Below are 23063 nucleotides of genomic sequence, written 5' to 3' on the forward strand. Positions count from 1 at the left end.
GGAGATTCTGTGGTCAAATATATACAGGAAATGCTACACACTGTACTTCTCTTGAAAACTCACAATATTCTTAAGCTTAACAAAAAAATTGAAAAGTCCTACCTACAGAAACATGTTTTACTTCATTTACCCCAGTGTTTTCTCTGATATATTGACCACAGAACTCTATTTACTTAACATCCATAAATGTCTCCAAGTAGAGCATAGCTGGGGAAACACTACCTAAACCTATAATCAGCAAACATTTGCTTTAGAATCATTGAACCAGAAAGCTGGAAATCTTGTGTTATTGATCATGTATCTTAAAGTTTTTCAGATTAAAAAATAGACCTTTAAGAGTTAAATGACTTGGGCTTCCCTGGTGGCGCAGTGGTTGAGAGTCCGCCTGCCGATGCAGGGGACGCGGGTTCGTGCCCCGGTCCAGGAAGATCCCACATGCCGCGGAGCAGCTAGGCCTGTGAGCCATGGCCGCTGAGCCTGCGCGTCCGGAGCCTGTGCTCCGCAACGGGAGAGGCCGCAACAGTGAGAGGCCCACGTACCGCAAAAAAAAAAAAAAAAAAAAAAAAAAGAGTTAAATGACTTGGCTTAAAAAATAAAGCCAAGATCAGAATCCATATTTCGTTCCCATCTGATTCCTGGGAACTCAAAACAATACAATTCTATAATTCCCTAATTGAAATTAAAAAATTATTTGGTCAAATTTCTGTAGAACTATAGAGCACATAGAAGAGACCTCTTCAGTTGGGTTGCTGTGATCCCATAAGATGTTACGGGAAAGGGAGTGTGAGTTTTTGTAAATTTTGTTTGTTTTTTGTGTATAAAAATGGGGTCAATCCATAGGTAATGCTTTGAATCTACTTTTTTCACTTGATTCTATATTGTTAATATATTTTCATGACATTAAATATAATTCTAGAGCACAGTTCTCAACCCCATCAAACCCAACACTCCCCTTTCATAGCAAATATTTTGTAATACTTTATTATCCTTAGATGAAATGCATAAATATATTGTATATATATAAACAATTTATAAGAAAGATAATGCCTTAGCTGTGATGTATAGGATAATTAAAAGCAAAACAATTTATAATGAAATAATATATGAGATGCTCAGGCATGACTTCATTGGAAGGCAGAGTGAAAAAGTTAGATGTTTGTACCTATAAGTAGCTTTGTTTTTTTTAATTTATTTTTTATTTCGGTAACACTAGTTTATAATACTGTATAAGTTTCATGTATACAAAGTTATATTTCTGCTTGTGTATACGCTACAGTGTACTCACCACCAAAAATATAGTTTCTGTCTGTCACCATACGGTTGATCCCTTTTACCCATTTCGCCTTCCCTTCCCCCCGCTTCCCCTCTCGTATCCATTACTCTGTTCTCTGTATCTGCATGTTTGTTGTTGTTTGGTTTTGACTTGTTTCATTTTTGGTTTTGTTTATTTGTTTGTTTTCTATTTCACATAAGAGTGAAATCATATGGTATTTGTCTTTCTCCTGTAGTTTGAATGCAAATGTCGTGACTACAAAAGCAGACTGATAGACAGACGTGGTGATTTGTCATAGGAGTGACACTGGCAGGAGTCACATGATTTTACCAAGATGGTGAACTGCTCTGGGTAAAATTCCAAGCAAAACAAAATACGTTCTTTCTGTTATTTACATAATAACTGCAGTCCTAGAAAAGTTATATTAAAAACCATGAAAAAAAACATTTATGCTTTAGGTAAAATGGAGTTGAGGTCTCGGTTCAGATCATATATACACGGATTTTTTACCTACATGAATGTCTAGAGGGACATACGAAAATCACATAGGATGCAAGGGCATGCATCCTTTTAAGTGCAGAACTTTCCCGAGGATTTCAGAACATCTAGCATCTCCAGCCCCTGTCCACTAATCCAAAGTATCACTTCCCACTGCTACTCATGCGATTATGATGTCCAAAATCCTTCCCTACAAATTCTCAAAATGCCCTCACCCATGAGGGGGTACATACTAATTAAGGATTGCTATTGTAGAATGTGTTTTAAAGATTGCTTAACATTCCATTGAGTGGATTACCACCTCTTCACTAAATTCAAGGACACAGTCTGCTTAAATTACCAAATAATCATAATTATTATTCTACCAACTGAGAGCACACGATGTCCCAGACATTTTATTTGCATTTGGTTATTTAACCTTTACAATTGCCATATTAAGAGGTATTATTTTCCCCATTTTACAGATGAGAAACCTGAGGCTCAAAGATATCAAGTAACTTTCTTCAAGGGAGCCAGGATCCAAATCCAGGTCTTTTTGATGTATAAGTGCATATACTTAGCCACAACAATATACTGTCAGATGTAGTTTGTATTACTTCTTAGAGCAGCCATTCTCTTTCTGTTCAATTCTTTTCTTACCTTCTGATTCAGCTTCTCTTCATAATTGCCTTTCCTTTCTGATCTTTCTGGAACAATTCTTTTCTGGAAACAAGAGGCTGTTCTGCAGTCCCTCCTTCCCCTGCCTTTTAAAGTGGAGATCTGTGTTAGATTTGGATCCGCTACAATTGGTTCTAATTAATATCCCTACCTGCAGGCTGTCTCTGAATAAATGACTCAATGTAACTGAGCAAATTCAATTTTTAAAGGAACTTGAGGATTTTTAACCTGAACTAACACATCCAGGGAGTATTCTATTACATGTTCATTGCTTATTTTTCCTCACCAGCCATTCATTTTTTAAATGACTAGATGGTTGCTTTCACTCCCCGACTATTGTCATATGAAATACTATTTCAGTGGCTATGAATGACCTCCTCATTAGTGGAGTGTTTTTTTCCTCCATTACTAGAGTGGAAGTAATTTGAGGACAGAGAACGTATGCAACTATGTTTCTACTATGTTATATTGTAATGCTTGGACCTAATAAATTCACAGTAAATATCTATTGAGTGATGACATGAAGCTCAATTCAGTCTAATTTAGCACAATAATTATAAGCTGAGCATGAATAGACTTCCTCACTTAGATCCTTGGTATTTTGTTTTCCACACCTATAAAATGAGCTGAATTCCTAGAACTGTTACTAAGACACATGAGGTATTTGTGTGTTGCTGGAACTATACTAGCACTAGGGGGAATTTGAGAAGAGTAGCTTCCTTTCCCCCTCTATCTTTTCCCTACAGTCCCCTTCCCTTCACAGAGTACTTTGAGCCAAAGTGTTCAGGATTCAAATTTTGGACTTGTGTACATACAGAGTATTTTTTCTTTGTGTGTGACATGCGTATGGAATTTGGTGGGATATATGGACACAATTAACAAACTTTTAGCTTTCTATTGTTATTATTTTAAAAGATATAGAGCACATTTCCCTAATTAGGAATGAAAGAAGACTCTAGAGCATATAGTACCCTCACTGTATGGACTAACTGTCTCATTATACTGCACTGTATGTATCTCTTGAGAGAATATTCAGCTTATTATGTTGTGGTACAGTCTGAAGGGCCAGGCTTTTCTTGTTGATAATTGTCAAGGCAAGAAGCTAGGTCTCAGACGGGAAAGTTTGATTGAGTGGGTGCGCCCAAAACAGATATGAAATGAAATTTGATCTCCAAAGATCAGGGAGTCAGAATGTTTGGAAATGTACTCTTCATAATTAATATTAAAGATGGCACCCTGGGCTTCCCTGGTGGCGCAGTGGTTGAGATGCAGGGGATACAGTGGATGCCGATGCAGGGGACACGGGTTCGTGCTCCGGTCCGGGAAGATCCCACATGCTATGGAGCGGCTGGGCCCGGGAGCCATGGCCGCTGAGCCTGCGTGTCCGGAGCCTGTGCTCCACAACGGGAGAGGCCGCAACAGTGAGAGGCCCGCGTACCGCAGGAAAAAAAAAAAAAAAAGATGGCTCCCTGATCCCCCCATATGGGAAACAAGAAGGACGGACACAGATAAGACCTGTTTGTGTTTTTTGTCTTTTTTCCACTCCAGGTTAACACATGAGCTTTGGAGGCAAGGTATAACTTCAACCCAGATTTTCCAAATTCATGCTGTTATTTAGCTTTATTTACCTTTTGTTATCCTCCAATCTTTAATAAACTATTTTAGCTGGATTACAGAAAATGAAGGGGTCATTTGTCCTTGCTTGGACCAGACTGCCAAAAGGAGACTCTTCACCCCATCCTCCACCCTCAGCATGGCTGTCTCAATGGCAATCAGTTTAAAGACTCCAATGGCCATGGAAAGGCAGGGGAAACAGGCAGGGCCATGCGGTCTAACTGTCTCCTGATCATCTGGAAATTCTTCTAATGCTGAACTTGGAAGATCGAGGTTATATTTTTGTAAAGCAAAACAGAATCCAAGTACATATGACTCATTGCTCTATCCTCAGAGCCTTCCTAGTACATGGTGCTCACTAAGAATTTGTATAATAAATAATGAGCCAGCATATACTTACTGAGCTTTGTCTTTCTATGTGCCTATCACTGTGTTTCATAGCCAGCATCTAAACGGCAGTGCAGGCAACTTTTACTCCGGTTCAACTCAGTACCCTTTGAGTACCTTCTATGAGCAAGGAACTGAGTTAGCTGCTCTGGGAGACACAAGTATGAATAAAGTATGTCATCTTGCTTTAAGGAGCTAAGAATCTAGTGGTGGAGATAGACACAGACATAAATAACTCTTTCTTTAACGTGTAACCTCAGGGAGGTCTCAAGTTCCCTAACTCATTACCTTTCTCTCTTTTTGTAAGCATTTTTCAACTTCTCTTTCCCTTAAGAACACTCATGCTTTTGTGCTTCATCTTCCTTGCCTTTTTCACTCCCTTGGCACCATTCTTATGTTCTTTCCTATCAACAATTCTTATTGTTCTAATAGCTCCTTCCTCCCTTTACTTAAGCAAGCTTTGAGCATATCCTTCTTGACTGGAGAGAAGACTTCCCTGGAGGCTTTCTTTGATTATCTTTCAAGTTTCGTTTCTTTTCATTTTTTTTTCTTTTAAGTTTTTCTGTACTGCAAGTTGGCAATTCTTAACTTCTGGTAGAATAGCCTTCTGTATATTTTCTTTCTTCTTTTTTTTTTTTTGCAGTACGCGGACCTCTCACTGTTGTGGCCTCTCCCATGGTGGAGCACAGGCTCTGGACGCACAGGCTTAGCGGCCATGGCTCATGGGCCCAGCCACTCCGCGGCATGTGGGATCTTCCCGGGCCGGGGCACGAACCCGTGTCCCCTGCATCGGCAGGCGGACTCTCAACCACTACACCACCTGGGAAGCCCACCTTCTGTATATTTTCTCCAGAAGATATTTAGGAAATGTTTTATTAGTAAAGTGAAAAATCTGTACCTAGTGTGTTTTTCTCCCCCATCCTCCCTTAACACATAATATATTACAGAAGCTGTTTAAATTCTTCATGGTAAATGTATGCATGCTGTCTATTATAAACAATGTTGCCTCATTAAAATCGGATGAGACAATAAAAATCATTATCTGACTTGTGTAGCAAAGATCCAACAAGATGAATTAAGGCAAAAAATATAATGCCATTCTAAACCTCACCAGTTTTTTCTAATTTTAGTGAAAGAAGAAAAATGAAATACTACTTTGCATTTTTAAACAAATATTTTATTACTATAGTTCTGATTTTGTAGAGCAGTTTACAATTTACAAAACTTTTTGATGTACTAGCTAGCAGCTCATTTGATCTTTAAAACCACATTGTTTTGAAAAAATCAGAGTTATGTGACAACTGTCATTTTTAGTAGATAAGAAAACTCAGAGATGCCAAATGACATCTTTAAACTCACAAGATCTGCTTATATGCAGCAGATCTAGATCTCAAATACAAGCATTCTAACCTTTAGAACATGATTCTTCTACATCTTCATGCTATACATTATTTCATAAGGCTATTTATATTTACGTTTAAATGAGATTTTAATTATGTCGAAATTTCTGAATCACAACCTCTATTGTAGAAATATTTTTCACTAAACACTTGTGTAGCAAATTAATATAGATTGTGTGGTTATCTAGAAGGACAAAACATTTCATCCTTTAGAATCCAGACTTTAGCAGCTGCTAACGCAGAGAGTGCTTCCTGAAGCACAGGAGCTGGAGGAACCCAGGAGACAGACTCTATAGGTCTAAATAATTGCCCTGAATCCAAAGAGAGCTCTCTAATGAGCTATATTTTGAAGACTGCATGAGAGTGAGAACACTTACCCAATTGTCTATGTCAATGAATTAGCACCAATTATCAAAATTTTGGAGAGTTAGGGGGCTATTATAGTATTAAATGAATAGAACAATGATCTGACTTTTCATTCAAATGAAGTTTTGTGGAATACGATTTATATCAGTGAAACAAATGGGGCAGCTACAATTACTTGAAATCAAGGTAAATGAATAGAAATCATCAGAGAGTTTTTAATTGAGATATAATTGACATAAAACATTAGTTTCAGGTGTACAACATAATGATTTTATACACACACACACACATATATATATAGCTAGATAATCACCACAATAAGTCTAGTTAGCATCCATCTTCACACATAGTTACAAATTTTTCTTTTTTCTTGTGATGAGAACTTTTAAGATCTCCTCTTTTCGCACTTTCAAATATACAATACAGTATTATTAACTATAGTCACCATATTACATATTACAAACCCAGGACTTATTTATGTTATAACTGGAAATTTGTACATTTTGACCACCTTCACCCATTTTGCCTCACCCCTTACTCCCCACCTCTGGAAACAATCTGTTCTTTGTGTCTCTGAATTTGGGGGTTTTATTTTTTCTTCTTAGATTCCACATATAAGTGAGATCGTATGGTGTTTGTCTTTCTCTGTCTAACTTATTTCACTTAACATAATGTTGTCCTAAATGGCTGGATTTCCTTTTTCTTTATGGGTAATAGTATTCCATTTTGTGTATATGTATATTCTCACATCTTCCTTAACCATTCATCCATCTATGGACACTTACATTCTTTCCATGTCCTGACTACTCTAAATAATGCTGCAATGAACATGGGTGCAGATATCTTTTTGAGTTTGTATTTTTATTTCCTTCAAATAAATACCCAGAGGTGGAATTGCTGGATCGTATAGCAGTCCTATTTTCAGTTTTTTGGAGGAACTTCCATACTGTTTCCTGCAGTGGCTGCACCAACTTACATTCCCATCAATCGTGCACAAGGGTTCCTTTTTCTCCATATCCTCGCCAACACTTGTCATTTCTTGTCTTTTTGATAGTAGACATTCTAACAAGTATGAAAGTGGTTTTGATTTGCATTTCCCTGATGATTAGTGATGTTGAGCACCTTTTCATATACCTGTTGTTCATCTATGTGTCTTCTTTGGAAAAATGTCTATTCAGATCCCCTGCCCATTTTTTAATCAGAGGTTGTTTGTTTCTCTATTGAGTTGTACGAGTTCTTTAGATATTTTGGGCATTAACCCCTTATATGAGAGAGTTTTCTAATAGAAGGATTAGATGGGAATGACAAACTAAAAGTGAAGTAAATATGAAAGATCTTAAAATGTATTACCTTCAAAAGTCTTCAGTAGTCTTGTATATGTCTAAGTCACATAAGACTAAGTCTTATAAGTCTCACAAGTACATAAGTCTCATGCACTTAGCTGCTTGTCATTCTGAAAGGCAAACTGCAAATCAGCCAATGATAAACACGTTTTTAAAATCTCTTTCTTTTCCGTATGTCTCACCTAATACCAGCTCCCAACTAACAAAAAAATTTCTTTCCAAAAATTTATTTTTAAGATAGTTGTCTGGGACTTCCCTGGTGGCGCAGTGGTTAAAAATCCACCTGCCAATGTAGGGGACACGGGTTCAAGCCCTCGTCTGGGAAGATCCCACATGCCGTGGAGCAACTAAGCCCGTGCGCCACAACTACTGAGTCTGCGAGCCAAAAGTACTGAAACCTGCACACCTAGAGCCTGTGCCGTGCAAGAAAGGGAAACCACCGCAATGAGAAGCCCGCTGGCCGCAACTAGACAAAGCCTGCGTGCATCAATGAAGACCCAACGCAGCCAATAAATAAATAAATAAATAAACTAAAAAGAAAAGAAAAGGAGTGGCAAGAAAGGCACCATATTAAAAAAAAAAAAAGATGGTTGTCTAACAGCCTATGTTTACATCCTGAGTGTTTGTGAACTGGATGTGTGTCACTCAGGGAGTACAACAATATCAAAATCAGGTAAGTAAATTCAGTAAGGTCATTCAAGATGTGTATTAAAATCTCTATCAGCTCTTATTTCTATTATACTTTTATTTCTATGATTATACATTTGCAGACTAAGCTGTGGCATAAAGCAAAGAAAGCATTAGAACAGAAATATATCGGCATCAGTTTTTCATATAATTGAGAAAACAGCCTGATCCATGACGCTTAAAAAATGCAACAGGCTCTGCATATACTCCTAGAATTTAATACTGGGTTTTGTTCTGGCTGCTGGAAAGTCTTTTGATTGAAAACATCTTATGAGCAGTTCACATGGGGCATATAGAATGTCTTACTCAGAAAGAAGACTAATTTGTTAATCTTGCCTTTGATGTCTATTGTACATTGCTTTGTTTTTCCTGCTCTCAGTAGTAATTTCTTGGAAGTCATAAAGGATTGTTAAGCAACTAATCATGTTGTATTTTGTATATTTATCTTAAAATTTTATCTGTTTTTTCAAATTTCATTTTGCTTTCTTTGGGAGTTAATGTCTCCTGGAAGCTTCTTTCCCTGCTATAGTACCCTAACCTGGGTACAGACCCAGGTCCTGAGTTGACTGCTTAACCAGCCAGATGTGTAATTTTGGAAGAATCTTTTCACCTCTTGGACCTCAATTTTTTACCTATAAAATGAGAAGTTTGGCCTTGATATCCTCTCAGGGTATTCCTTCTTAAATATTCACTGACCTAAAGCAGGTGTTCAAAAAAACGCATTGAAGGAATAAACATTAGCCTGTTTTTCACATGCATGTTTGGCCAGAATTATGAGGGTCTCTCAGATCCAAATGAGAGTATAAACTGGGAAAGGGGATATACTAAAGGCCTCCTTGCTGGAAATATCCAATATATGGTATCATGAAGTTCAAGTCTAGCAATCACTAACAGGACAAGCTAAAGCCCTGTGAAGAGTGAAGACAAAATTTTGATACTGTGATTGTTTTGAAGTTTTCAACTCTTACTTTTATGGACATCAGTAGGACTGTGGAGGGGTTGGAGAGAGAGATATGTTCCTGTACCCTGCTACTTAAACACTAGAGTGAGAAGGAAATTCAACAGACCACTGATCAACTGGGAGAGGCACACAGTGTTGGCAATCTTTGGGTAACAAGATTCTCTTGGGCTTTCACCAATTATAGAAGAGGTTTAACTCTCCAATTTCCCAGTACTTTGGAAATTTCTACTCTCTTGGGTCACCTACTATAATTTAGTGCATAGGAAAAAAAGTGCTGGATGAATAAACATGCTAACAGTGGTTATTCCTAGGGAGTGGGATTACTGGAGAGAGCCTTCCATTTTTACTTTACACACCTTAGAATTATTATATTACTTTTGTTATAAAAGTAATCCAGACATCCAGATACTTCAGGCAATGGGTATGATTCTCAGGCTGAAAAAAAACATACTTTCTTTTTTTAATTTTATTTATTTATTTATTTTTGTGGTACGCGGGCCTCTCACTGTTGTGACCTCTCCCATTGCGGAGCACAGGCTCCGGACGCGCAGGCTCAGCGGCCATGGCTCACGGGCACAGCCGCTCCGCGGCAAGTGGGATCTTCGCGGACCAGGGTACGAACCCGTGTCCCCTGCATTGGGAGGCGGACTCTCAACCACTGCGCCACCAGAGAATCCCATTTACTTTCTTTTTTTAAAATAAATTTATTTCTTTTTGGCTGCGTTGGTTCTTCGTTGTTGCGCAAGGGCTTTCTCTAGTTGTGGCGAGCCGGGGCTACTCTTCATCGTGGTGGCTTCTCTTGTTGCGGAGCACAGGCTCTAGGCGCCTGGGCTTCAGTAGTTGTGGCTTGCGGGCTCTAGAGCACAGGCTCAGTGGTTGTGGCGCACAGGCTTTGTTACTCCACGGCACGTGGAATCTTCCAGGACCAGGGCTCGAACCTGTGTCCTGTGCATTGGCAGGTGGATTCTTAACCACTGCGCCACCAGGGAAGTCCCTCCATTATGGTCTATCACAGGATATTGGATATATTTCCCTGTGCTATACAGTAGGACCTTGTTGTTTATCCATTCTATATATAATGGTTTGCTTCTAGTATTTCAATTTCTAAAAGAATTATTAAATAAGCATTTTATGTTGACAAAACTCTTTGATATTATTTAATTAGGTTTTCCTCATGACTACTCTTCTGGTGCTATTACCTGAGTTTTAAAAAAGTTATTAAATGAATGAATGGATGGATGAGTAAATACTTTGCTTAAGATCCCGAAGGTAAGAAATGGCAAAGACAGGTTAAAGTTCATTGACTCTGTGTCCCCAGACTACTGTTTGGCCCCCTGAGCCCTGTTGTCTCCCCAGAACAAAGAGGTAGTACTGCAATGCTTCTTTTCCCATGGCAGTAAATAAGTGGGTCATTTGCTTTTGTAAATGCTTGACAGGAAAAGATGAAAGAGTAAGCCAAATAAGAAATATCTACTTACTGCAGGTACAGCTTAGCATCTTGGTTATAACTTATCTATAAGAAATGTTATGGTCATCATTAGTAAGTCTTTACAGTCTTTAAATATACAAACTCACGTCTTCTCCAGTGCCAAAAAATAATTTCTCTGTGTTCTATGCCTGGGAAGAGAGAGAGAGAGAGATAGAATGAATAAAGTTAAAATGGATCTGAAATACTGAGATTTCTTTGCTATATTTTATTGAATTTCACATTTTAAAATTGAGTTGGAATTGTTCTTACTAAAAAAAATGGTATTGATGGATACACTTTGAAAAAAGAAAGGGAAAATTAATGTTTTGGCAGTAGGTCAGTTTTTACTAAATCTATTTTCCTTTCTTTTTTTCCCTTATTACATTTTTATTGAGTCTTTTCCTGTAGTTTTTTGGGACTAAGCTAGTAGCTATAGAGGGAAACTTGTTTGTATGCACAAATGAGTTTTTTCCCCTACTTCCTTTGATGTTCATATGAATTTTTATTAAATTTCTTTGGCTTTGGATATTTACCTCTCTAGATCTTTTGTGTTCTGAACAGCATTTTCCTTTCCATCTATTGTTCATGTGAATTAGGCATTCACAGTTGCATTTACAAACCGTTGTGGAAATAAAAATTTTTCTTTGTGGCATGCAACTCTTAGAGCACAGTCCACTCTTGGTGGGTGCCAGTTATGCCTGGTACCTATCCCAGTCTAAGCACTAACACAGGTGGTTGGCTGACACCAATGTTGAATTACAGCCTTCGACTAATAGATACAAAATCCCTATTGTTTCATAGTTCTATTTGGAAAAACAAATGTTCTTAAATGATTTGTTTTTGTTTTTTTTCTATTCCAAACTCTTTTTCTTAGCTTTATCTGCCTCTGAAATATTTGCCAGTGTTATGTCTCAGTATAATCACTGATAAATGTATATTATTATTGTGCTGACTTTACTTCCTTACTAAAATTTAAATATATTTGAGATATTATTAATACCCACTTACAATATTCTTTTGATTCTTAATATGGAACAAATCCTGCTGGATAACATTATACAAAACAGTGATTTGATTTACTAAAAGTAAACCTTAGTAATGAAAATTCCTACCCTTTGGGCTTATGAATTATTTTAAATGTCAAAATCTGCCGAGAAAAATCAACTGTATTCCCCTCCTAGGCAATTAGTTACGACCAGAAGCGAAGAAAAAATTGAAGTGCTTTTTAAAAAATATTGTTACAGCATTAAAAATTTATCTTGAGTTTCTAATACAGAATGCCTAATAGAAATCCCCCTGTACCAAAGATGCAACCCACTTGTAGACTTTTGTTTGGGAAAAGATCATTTAGAAATAATTGCTCTTTAGTACTGCTACATTAAGTTCTATTCTCATTTTTAATGGAATGTGGCAGATATCACTCACTTTCATGAGTGTCAAAGGAGTTTTGTGATGAAATTATTACAGTTTCTCCCGTCTTTATTAAAATCCTCAATCCCCAAGGATTACAGTGATAAACCAACTCAGTTTAGCAGGCCAGAGCTGCTCTTTCTGGTGGGTCTCCCACAAGTCTTCCCTGGTTTCCAAACTTCCTAAGCCACTTCCTTTCCCAGAATTCTCTCTGACAGTCTCGGCTCCTGGCAATGCGAAACCCCACGCAGAATCCCCTGTTGACCTTCCATTACAAACTCAGCGGTGAAATCCTCCCAAATACCAACCTTCTTTCCAGTTAGTTTGAGATTCCTCTAGGGCGGTGGCTTTCTAGTGTTTTCCCCTACAGGCAGCAGCAGTATCTCATCACCTAGGAACTTGTGAACAATGGAAATTCTCCTGTCACATGCTAGACCTACTGAATTTGAAAGGGGTGGGGCCTATTGTGTATTTTAACCAGCACTTCTGGAGATGCTGACCCACAGCCCTAGGGCAGAGATCCACTAATATCCATCTCACCCTCAGACTCTCACTTGTTTTCAGGGTAAGTGCTCAAGGAGGCTTTCATATGAAACCAATCCATCTAAACAAACAAAAACAAAAACAGTTGCCTAAACTTGGTTAACTGAAATACATTAATCTGAAGCTAATTTTCCCAAAGCTTATTACTTAATGATGACAGCTGTTAATGACCAATTTACCTAAAATTCAGCCTCCTTTGAGTATTTTTTACCACCTTATCAGTTTCCACACCTACACATTCTTCAAGTTAATAATGAAAGTTCTACTTTCATTCCAAACCTGGGATTCTCCCCACCTGGGCTTAGTCTTTTTCTCTTATTTGTTCCCATAGTGAGTTAGCAGTAGGTTTCTCCCTTGTATAATGTTATACGTATTTCTTGTGAGCAAAACGCTCTTAGTTTTCTGGTTATGTCTCATACAATGCATTATGCATATTAGACATTTGACACATGCTTGCAATGGCAGTACAGTATAATAGCTGAGAGTATAGCCTGGAGCCAAACCTTGTGTTCAGTCGCCACCCCCTTTACTTACTAGCTTTGTGACTTTGGGTATGTTTTTAAATACCACTCTATGCCTCAATCTCCTTACCTACAAAATGGGCATAATATACTAGTACTCAACTCATAGGCTGTCATAGAATAAAATGCTTTTATATGTAAAGCACCTAGAACAGGGCCAGCCATGAAGTATTATATAAGGGTTAGTTATTATTTCCTTAGTTTCCAAATTCTATTTCTGTTTTTATTCAACTATCTGTTTATGTCTTCATTTCCTTTTCAATGACCCTTCTTAATTTACACCCTCTGCCTCATTTGGATTTAATAGAATAATTTTGTCACAAAAAATAAAATGTTACCACTTTTAAAAAGTTAAGATGTATGCTTTAAATAGTTCCTATTCTCTGGTATAGTAATTGTTTTTCTAGAACTCTATTTTTTTTAATAATAAAAATACTTAGCAAAATCTATGGATGAAAATATTCATTTTAACATTATTAATAATAATAGAGGGCTTCCCTGGTGGCGCAGTGGTTGAGAGTCTGCCTGCCGATGCACGGGACACGGGTTCGTGCCCCGGTCCGGGAAGATCCCACATGCCACGGAGCGGCTGGGCCCGTCAGCCATGGCCGCTGAGCCTGCGCGTCCGGAGCCTGTGCTCCACAACGGGAGAGGCCACAACAGTGAGAGACCCGCGGAACACAAAAACAAAAAAACCAAAAAATAAAAAAATAAAAGAGTCGGTCACCAAAGATACACTTAGCAGGGTGGACAGAATAAAGAAAGGATATAGTTGGTAGCAAATAGAGTATAACCAGTACAGTATTCTTTTAAAATAAGAAATTATCAATAATTAGCAGATTATAGCAAGGAGAAACAATGTCAGGAAAAATGAGTATAAGATAATGAAGCATTTTTGTAGCAGGTGGATTTTTGGCAACATGATAAGGGCAGAACAGTTTTGTAAAAATAAAGCTTCCTTCTAATCTACTAAATTATTTGAAAGAGGCAACATAAATGACAAAGGAGGATTAGCCAGTGAGCATAATTTATTCAGATTTTGCCATGAATTGTGATAATGCTTTCTTACTGTAGACTATGAAGGATACTTAATTCTCATAGAATAAGAGATATGATAAATAGTCATAGGTAACTTGATAAGATTTAGGAAATTAGACCAGGATTTCGTATTAATTCAGTTAATAGTAAGTTAAGATACATGGTCCAGTATGTCATATTTTATTTTGTAAATTTTATTATATACTTTATAGAAAGGTACAAGGGAAAAAACCCTGCTAATCTTTGGCCAAAGAAAATTTAGGAGAATTAAACATTAAATGAAACCTAGTAAATAATTGCGCAAACTTATTGTAAAAAAATATAATCATACTTGCTTGTCTTACTCTCAGAGCATTTTCTGCACGCAGCTGGTGTTTTCCAGACTGAGGGTGAACTAGAATTTCAGTATTTCTCTGCCTTTAGGACATGGCCAATAATTATTGGTTCTATATTTCACCCTAAAATGCTCGCAAGCTCTCCCAAGTTCTGGATGGATGTAAGGATCGTAACAAGGGAGCTTCTCGCTGGGTGTTCCCAAACACATTTGCTACTGCCTGGCATCGGCACTTTTTGTCCTCTTCTGCTGCTTTTGGTTGCTGTCTGTAAGAAAGGCGCCAAAGCCACCAAAGCTGTCCTGAGTGTGTCAATGCACATGGCATTGAAGAGTTTCTCTGATGTCCCCCCTGTTACCTGGTTCCCATAGACAAGAAGTTCTGTGCTCACAGGTCCCCCAGAGGTCTCAGTGCAATGTCTTTTATATATTTTTCTTTTGCCTCCCTGCCCAGATTCTAACGCTCGTCCTTGGAAGGCAGCATGTAGAAACAGGGCCCTGAAGAACACATCCAGAATTGCCTTCCCTTCACACTGGTCCTGTGCCCTTCAGATGCTCTCAACTCCCTTAGGATGAACTGCTCCTCAGAGCCATGCAAAACACACTGCAGGTCCTTTGTCCATCCAACACGTGTCTGGATCTTAGGGTGAACACCACTCGGGTTAAGTGGAACCCTCCCGTAACATAGCCACTACTTCCTGAATCCGTTATGTGTGCTGTGTAAATGGTGAATTGTGGTAACCCTGCAGAAATCCCAACCCTCACGGTCAGCCATGGAAGGGGTTGGGCCTTTTCCTATAGTGGAGCCTTGAGCACTAGGGTGTCTTACTCTCCCTAATCTTCTGTAGCCCTGCCCCGGAGAGGGTTCAGGAGAGCGATGCATTCTTGTATCTTCTTGAAGAATCACATGTTTTCTGCCAGTTATAATGGTTCAAACTAATGAAAGATAAGCAATTACCAGTACATATCTTAGAACCTAAATTATGACAGTTGAGAAGAAATTTTATTCAGTATAAAATTTCCATTCTTATCTCTATGCCCAGCCATTATTATTTTCCTTTGATTTTTGGAGAAATCTATTTATTTTTCTAAATACAATCTATTTTCCCTGATGGGTCAGAAATGCTAATTACTCCCACCCCTTGGGTCCCCGCATATCCCTTTGACCTGTTGTGTTTTTGTTTTTGTTTTTTGCTTGGGTTAGAGCTCTGTCATCTGTCCCAGAGGAGCCAGAAAAGCATCTATTATTTATCCATTAAAAATTAACCCTTATCAATTATCCATAGTTATTTAGCATACATTCACAAGGTGTCACTGAAGCTGAGGAACTGCAGTGGAGAATCAAGTGCCACAAAAATGTTGTCATTCCTATTTTCAGATGGAAAAACTGAGGCACTGGGTGGGAACACAGCTTGCTGGGGTTGGCCATGCCACGAAAACCTGAACTGAACCTCTGGCTTCTTGATTGTTAAAGCCCGCTCCACTCTGAGCCTCTTTTCTTCCCATGCCATCCCCTATTCCCTCCAACACCACCACTGTTCTACCTCTTCCACCTGATAACCATGGGAAGAAGAAAAAGGCGAACCCAGTAGCAACAACAGCAAAACTGTTAGACGGAATAAAATAATTTAGACCAAGATGAGATGCTGCTGTACATGGGTGAATACTGGAGTATTTGATTCAATATTTTTCAGATAAAAATAACTAAGAAATAATTACTTAATCTTAATACGAAGATTATTAACTCCTTATTAGTCCCTAATCAGACCTCGGAAAGGAACTCAGCCTCTGTCTGACCTAATTTCAAAGAAAGGACCTGAAAGGAGTGCAACAACAAAATGTCAAGTTCACTTCTAAGTCAACAAAACAATAAAGCCACACAGCACAGAAGGGAGGACGAGAGTCACATCCTTTTAATCCTTACTGCTTCCTCTCATGAGTTTGCACACTCTTCTATAAAAATAAAACCTCTTCCTGAGAATTGCTTTGTTGCTATTGTTACTTTTCTCAGATTTATAACATTAAAAAAATGCATTGCCATGTTTTAGATAAATATTTCAAACAAGTTTTACCTCTGCGTGCATTAGAGATAAAGAAAAACTAACTCCAATTAGTGTTTTGTTGGTGCTTGTGATTTCCACCCTTGGCTTTGAAGAAAAAAATAATGTATAGGTGCTTACATGTTATTTACTTTCTTCCACACACTCTGATATTACCTGGCCATTTTCTAATGTAAAACATTGGCATGAAAAATATTGAGTCAGGGCTTCCCTGGTGGCGCAGTGGTTGGGAATCCGCCTGCCAATGCAGGGGACACGGGTTCGTGCCCCGGTCCGGGAGGATCCCACATGCCGCGGAGCGGCTGGGCCCGTGAGCCATGGCCACTGAGCCTGCGCGTCCGGAGCCTGTGTTCCACAACAGGAGAGGCCGCAACAGTGAGAGGCCCGCGTACCGAAAGAAAAAGAAAACTGAGTCATAGGTGTATGTATGTATAAACACCAGAGTTTCAGGGTGGCAGTGAAGCAGGAGGCAGGCGGTGGGGGGGGGGGGGGTGATGGTCAAATGCACTGACTGGGTTGTTAGGCTCGAACACTACTTGTGTGGCCTTGGGCAACTCACTAAGTTTTCGGAGCCTCAGTTTCTTTATCTTTAATTAAGCAAGCTACTACATGCTTAGCACAATGTCCGGCAAGAAATATGTGTGTGATACATGTATACTGCTGGTTACAAACATAGACTCTGGAGTCAGGCATCCTGGATTCAAATCCCAACTCAACTATGCACTAATTGGGCAAGTTACTGAACTTCTCAGTACCTCTGTTCCTTCATCTGTAACCAGAAATTTGAGTATCACGGAGAAGGTTTATACATCTAACTTTTCAAACTCTGAGATTCCATGATTAAGGCTTTGCTACTAATTCTGGTAGAGAGCTGCCAATTCATGCATCTTCACTAGAATAACTAGAGTCCCATGATTTTAATTAGGTCTTTGTTGGTTTAGAAAATAAAGACATTCACTGGTGATAGCTCAAGAAAACAGGAGTTGTTGTAGGGATATATATGGTAGATACGGATCTCACAAGAAGGTAGGGAGAGGAACAGTGATACTGCAGGCTTGACAGAAATAGGAACTGAGGCAGCATTTGCTATCTTCCTCTCAGAGGCGGGTAGCTCTCTTTCTTCTTCATGATATTTCTGCTTTCCAAGGCATCCTCACTCCATTCTATTCTTGAAACTGACTGGCTTCATGTGACTCTACTCAGGCATCATTTCTGCTTGCTAATAACCCCAGCTTGCCTTTCAAGGCTTCTCTAGCCTTGAATCTATGCCATGACCTTACAGCTTGAGTTCTCCCACCTAAATGTTTCAGCCCTTCATTTTCCCAATTCCAGTTCTGTGAGAAGGATGACTGGCCCAGCTTCTCTTTTCAAGCCGGATCACTGGCTACAGTATGAACAGATTTTCCTTGAGTCAGATGGTTTCCACTGATCCAAATAGCTGGGGCTTGTGGAATTTTATTTATGTGGGAGAGGAAAGTTTCCAACAGCAGCAGATGTAGGCAGGGCAGGAAGTTATTGATATTTCTAGTATCTCCAATGAGTGATGGAGGTCATGGAGTTTGTACCTAGAAATTTGGGAATCCACTTAAGTTTATACTCTGTATTAGGAAGAGACCTATTCAGAAGGTTCTGGTTTGGGACTAACGATGGAAATATGAATTTTGCTCCAGGATGTGTTCTAGGTCCTTGCTACTCAAAGTGTGGTCCACGGACTAGCAGCCTCAGTATCACTTAGGAGCCAACAGATTTCTAACAAGAAATCAGAATCTCAGGCTCTACCTCAGACCTACTAAATTAGAATCTACATATTAATAAGATTCTCAGATGATTTGTATTCACATTAAAGTTTGAGAAGTGTGGCTCTAGGATGAATTGGTTTAGTGTAGGCCTTCCAAAAGTAACCAAAGGCTTTTACTAAGAAACTTCCAGTAGTGCTGTAGTCATGTGAGAACCAAGTGTTATGTTGTCAGAATTTTGTGAGTTGGTTGATTTGATGTATGACAGCTTGAAATCACCTATTCTGGGAATGTTTACACCATGGAGATTGGCAAATACTATAAATTTGTGTCTTTTGTACTGGAAGGCTGGTTGTCAAACATTTACCAGCATTCCACTGGACAGTTCTAAACCTCCTAATTCAATCTGGAATTAAAACAATCTCCTAGGGTTTGTTGGACAGAGAAACACCCATATATGGAAAGGACAAGACAAAATGAGTTTCAATTCTTCACCAAACTTTCAATCTTCTAAGAAATTATTATTCTAGATGGTGATTTCTTTATTAAAACAATAATCTGAGTATAAAGTAAGCACAAGGAGGGAAGGGAACCTAGGAGCTGGTAATACTTAAAATCCAGATAGGTAGACAGGCAGACATTGAAAATTCTCCAGCTGACAGCTGGACAGTTTTGGAGCTGAAATCCAGATGTGGAATAGCAGTTTCTGTATAAAGGAGAAAATAAGAGTGGGTAGAGTCTGGTCCTAGAGACATATCCCATGGGGAAATTCATGCTTTTATTGCTTATATTATATCAAGTATAAAATTGTTAAATAAAACGACTCCTCCCCAAGTTAATGATCGATATGGATGTAAATGTTTCGTGATATTACATAGGAAGTGGATTTTAAAGTGTGGTCTCTAGACTAGTATATAAGGATCACCCAGGAACCTATTATAAATGCAAATTAATGAGCCCTGCCCCAGGTCCACTGGATCAGAAACTCTGGGGGGTAGAGCACAGCAATCTGAGTTTTAACAAGTCTTCTGGGTGATTCTGTTGCACACTAATGAAGTAGGAAATGTCACAGAGTTCCGTTTTTTGTCCAGAGTACTCATTTTCAACTTGAACTACAAATGGGAAGAGACTCTTCTTGCAAAGGAGTTTCCAGCTCAATTGGAAGACAGTTGAGAAAGGCAGAGAACACAGATCAAGAGAACTATAAGGTTGGGCAAATATTGAGAAACTTTTCCCAAGGAAATCAGCCAAGCAGGCAGCTGGCATGATGCCAAGACTCCTGGAGAGTAAAAACCTTCCTAGAAATCAATTGGGAAAAGTTGCTTTAAAGTGAACTTTGAGGAAGTACATAACCACAGCCTAAAGACTTTCTGAAAATACTAATGAGTTCTCATATAAAGAAGGTGACATCCTAGCACATATAGGAACAAGAATAGCATGTATCATATTAAGAATTAAGCAGATATTGGAAGAAAGGTTACTAGAACAGCGTATTCATTTTACCTCTCTGGTTAAGAGCTCTCCCTGGTTCCTTAGTAATGACAACATTTAACATTTAATGAGTGTTTACTCTGTGCCAGGTATGGTAGTAAGTACCTCAGTAAATTATCTCACAGGTGAGGAAACTAAGGCCCAGAAAGGTATAGTAACTTGCCCCAAGTCACACAACTAGTAAGTGATGATACTGGGATTCAAACCTGGGAAGTTTTGCTCCAGAGCACCACTGTTTAACTAAAACGCTCTACTGCTTCTCTTTAATGAGAACCTCATTGTGTGTTAAATATTTAGAGGCTTGGAGTTCCCATCTCAGAGTGTGCGTTTTTGTGGTTTTTACAAGTCTCAAGCTAAATAACCTCTTTATATATTATTATATATAGATAACTGGACTCTGGACCCCACCTGACTAATGCTATCAAGTTCTGGTGCCCAAAGTGGACAATCAGGTAAGCTGCACCTCTACAGGACATTGCTTCAATAAAGCTACTACTACAAGCACATTAAATGTTACTCTAAATCCTAATATCGGATGTTTAAATTCTCTTACTATAACAGGAGACATAAAGAAGCACACACATGGGGGCCAACTGATCCCAACTACGAAAAGGAAGGGATGTAGAGTCTAAGGACCAGAATCTCTAATCCGAATGTTTGGTTTTTGTCTGAGATAAATTAAGTGAAGTTGCTCTAATTCTGGCATTTACCCTTACATGAAATTCATTTTTAAGTATCATGAGAGCAACAGCTCTTTTATTCACCATATCTGTGCATAGCCAAGCACACTGCTTGACACATGGCAGGCACTCATGTATTTGTGAAAGGAAGGGAGGAAGGGTAAGGAGGGAGACAGGAAAGAAAGTTATAAAGGTAGATTCCGTTTTTTCTAATTTTTTTTTGTATAACAGCCATAAATGGGTGTGGAACTTTTGAAGTAACTGCTTAGGTGTTGGCAAGGCAGGCAAATAAATTAGAAATCTTATACTTCATGTAGATGAGTACAGTATACAAATACAAAATAAAGCATTTATGAAAATCCTACTTTGATCCAGTCCTATGGGCAGCTTCATAGAAGCAAATTTGCAAGCTTGCCATTCTAATCGAGTCAATAATTCATGTGTGCATATAATATTCACTTATTCAACAAATATTTGTTGAGAGCCTCCTATGTGCCAGGCAGGTAGTATGTGCTGAGTTTACAAAAATGAGTAAGACATGATTTCTGTTCCCAAGAGCTCAGATGATTAGTTGAGAAAAACAGATAACGTGGTGATGGTCACACAACTCTATAAATATACTAAAACCCATTGAACTGTACAATTTAGACTGGTGAATTGTATGGTATGTGGATTATAACTCAATAAAATTGTATAAAACAAACAGATAAACAAAAACAGGTGTAAGCCTTGTACAAAACCGGGAAGAGGTGGCCATAAATCAGCCTGGGAAAGGAAGAGGGAGGCTTCATTAGTGAATAAACCCTGAGTTGAAGTCTTAAATTAAAAAAAAAAAAAAAAAAAGTTACCGAGGTGATACGGTACAGGATGTTCCAGAGGGGACAGAGTGAACAAAGGCCTGGAGGTGAGAAACCGTGTGTGTGAATGGGGTTGAATGGGGGTGGGCTGCGGGCAGAGGGTTGAGGCCAGGGAGGTAGGCGGAGGCCAGAAGCGAGCTCCAGGTAGACACGCGAGGGTTTTATATTAAACTGGGAAGTGATATAATTCGTGATCTGATTTGCTTTAGATAAACTACACCGACAGTTGTGACGTAATGGAAAGGATACTGATTTTTTTTCTCTCCCCCCCGCCCCCGCCCCGGTCAGAATAACCTGTGCGTAGGTCTTAGATCTGCCATTTTAAAACTAGAAGTGTTATATAAATTTGTCAAGTTTTATTATTCAGTTGATCCTAATGGCACAGTTTGTCAGCAGCGGGAAAATGTAGAACTGCTTAATGTTCAGATTAACTGAAAACCACGCTGATCTTGCGATGAGTTCAAAAGAGTTTGTTAGTGAGTGGGACACGTCCCTTGGGTGGTAGTGGACAGCCTGGTTAATTTTTAAAAGTCTTTACGAGGCTGGAAACGTGGCGGTGGAAGCTGGTGAGATTATTCAGATTTTCTGTTTTTCATGCTCTCCTGGGTACTCTCACAATTTAAAATGATCGTTCTGAGTACACTTGCAGAATCAAAAAGAAAAAAATAAAAAGGAATAAAATAGTTGGAGCATCGCCAACAGGACCGTACTTTCCAGGAAGGGCACGTTTCCCTGAAGATGGTTGAACTGTCGAACCGGAACCAGGAAACACTGGGCTCTGCACAGCACGCAGGACTAACGGGAACACAGCCACGGGGCACCCGCGCGGCGCGCCCTCCCGCGCCAACTCGAAGGCTTACTTTGGTCCCACCTCCTTTCCTCTTGCTCCTTCGAATCCCTTCCCCCTCCGCCGTTTCCGGATAGGAACACTTTGTAAATTCTTTCCAAGTTGAAGCGTGGGACCAATTTCGTCAACACAATCCGGAATGGTCAACATGGCGGCGGCTGTAAGATGCCTCGGTAGAGGTAAAGCGAGGGGTCGTCTGGGCTTGCGGGGAAAATAGCTCTGGCGCCGGGTCTTCTGTGGCTGCACAGTGCAAGCCGGACTCTCCTAGGTGCGGGTCTGCACTGGGGGCCCGATAAGCCTCTACTCTTTCTGGACTCTTAAGTTCTCTAGAGGGTCGTTGCTACTTAAAAACGACCTTATCAGAGGTTTCACTCCTTTCTGGAGCTGTCCACCCTAGGACGGGAGTGGGAGGGGGTATACATTGACACCCTTCCAGCCACCCGTAGGGACCGAGGCAGAGACTTGGCTCTGTCTCCGATGCTGGGGATGTGGGCTGCGGGGGGAAAGGAGTTTGATACGTGAAGAGAGATCTGGAATGGAAAAGGTGGTATATTTTAGTGGCTTACAACCATAAACTTAGACTACTTGGTGCTTTCGGAGAACATCGTTGCAGGCAGTTCCAATTCTTAAACTTCCAGATGTTGTCCAGTTTGGATTAACATTTATCATTTGGAGGCTAGTTCTGTGATATTTCTTGCTAGCAACCCTTCTCAGCAGTTAATAAGGTCTAATTTGTTGGCTAGGATGACAACCCTTTTTGGGTACAATACTTAAAATTTTTTTATTTTGTGTTTTTGAAGTACAGTGATACGTATTGTTATTTAACTATGGTGGATTTTTGGGTGGAGGCAGCAGCCAGGAACACCCCCATTTTACAGAGGAAGAAACTGATTCT

General features: G+C 39.2%; 1 protein-coding gene across 5 annotated transcripts in view; it reads left to right on the plus strand.

Annotated features, from left to right (window-relative positions):
* Positions 1 to 23063, plus strand: part of MRPL1 (mitochondrial ribosomal protein L1) — a 101155-nt gene that overhangs the window by 11932 nt on the left and 66160 nt on the right. For 2 of the 5 annotated variants that reach the window (XR_013828091.1, XM_079919786.1), the window contains exon 1: positions 21745 to 22347. Coding sequence is in view for 3 of the 5 variants with exons in the window: in XM_079919786.1 (XP_079775912.1) it covers positions 22308 to 22347 (40 nt within the window). In the remaining 2 variants the exon portion in view is untranslated. Of the gene's footprint in view, positions 1 to 20170; positions 20237 to 21744; positions 22437 to 23063 lie in introns of those variants that run through there. The other 3 variants (XM_079919785.1, XM_079919784.1, XM_079919787.1) reach the window with 3 other exon arrangements.

The sequence above is a fragment of the Stenella coeruleoalba genome, assembly GCF_951394435.1.
Source record: "Stenella coeruleoalba genome assembly, chromosome: 4".
NCBI lineage: Eukaryota > Metazoa > Chordata > Mammalia > Artiodactyla > Delphinidae > Stenella > Stenella coeruleoalba.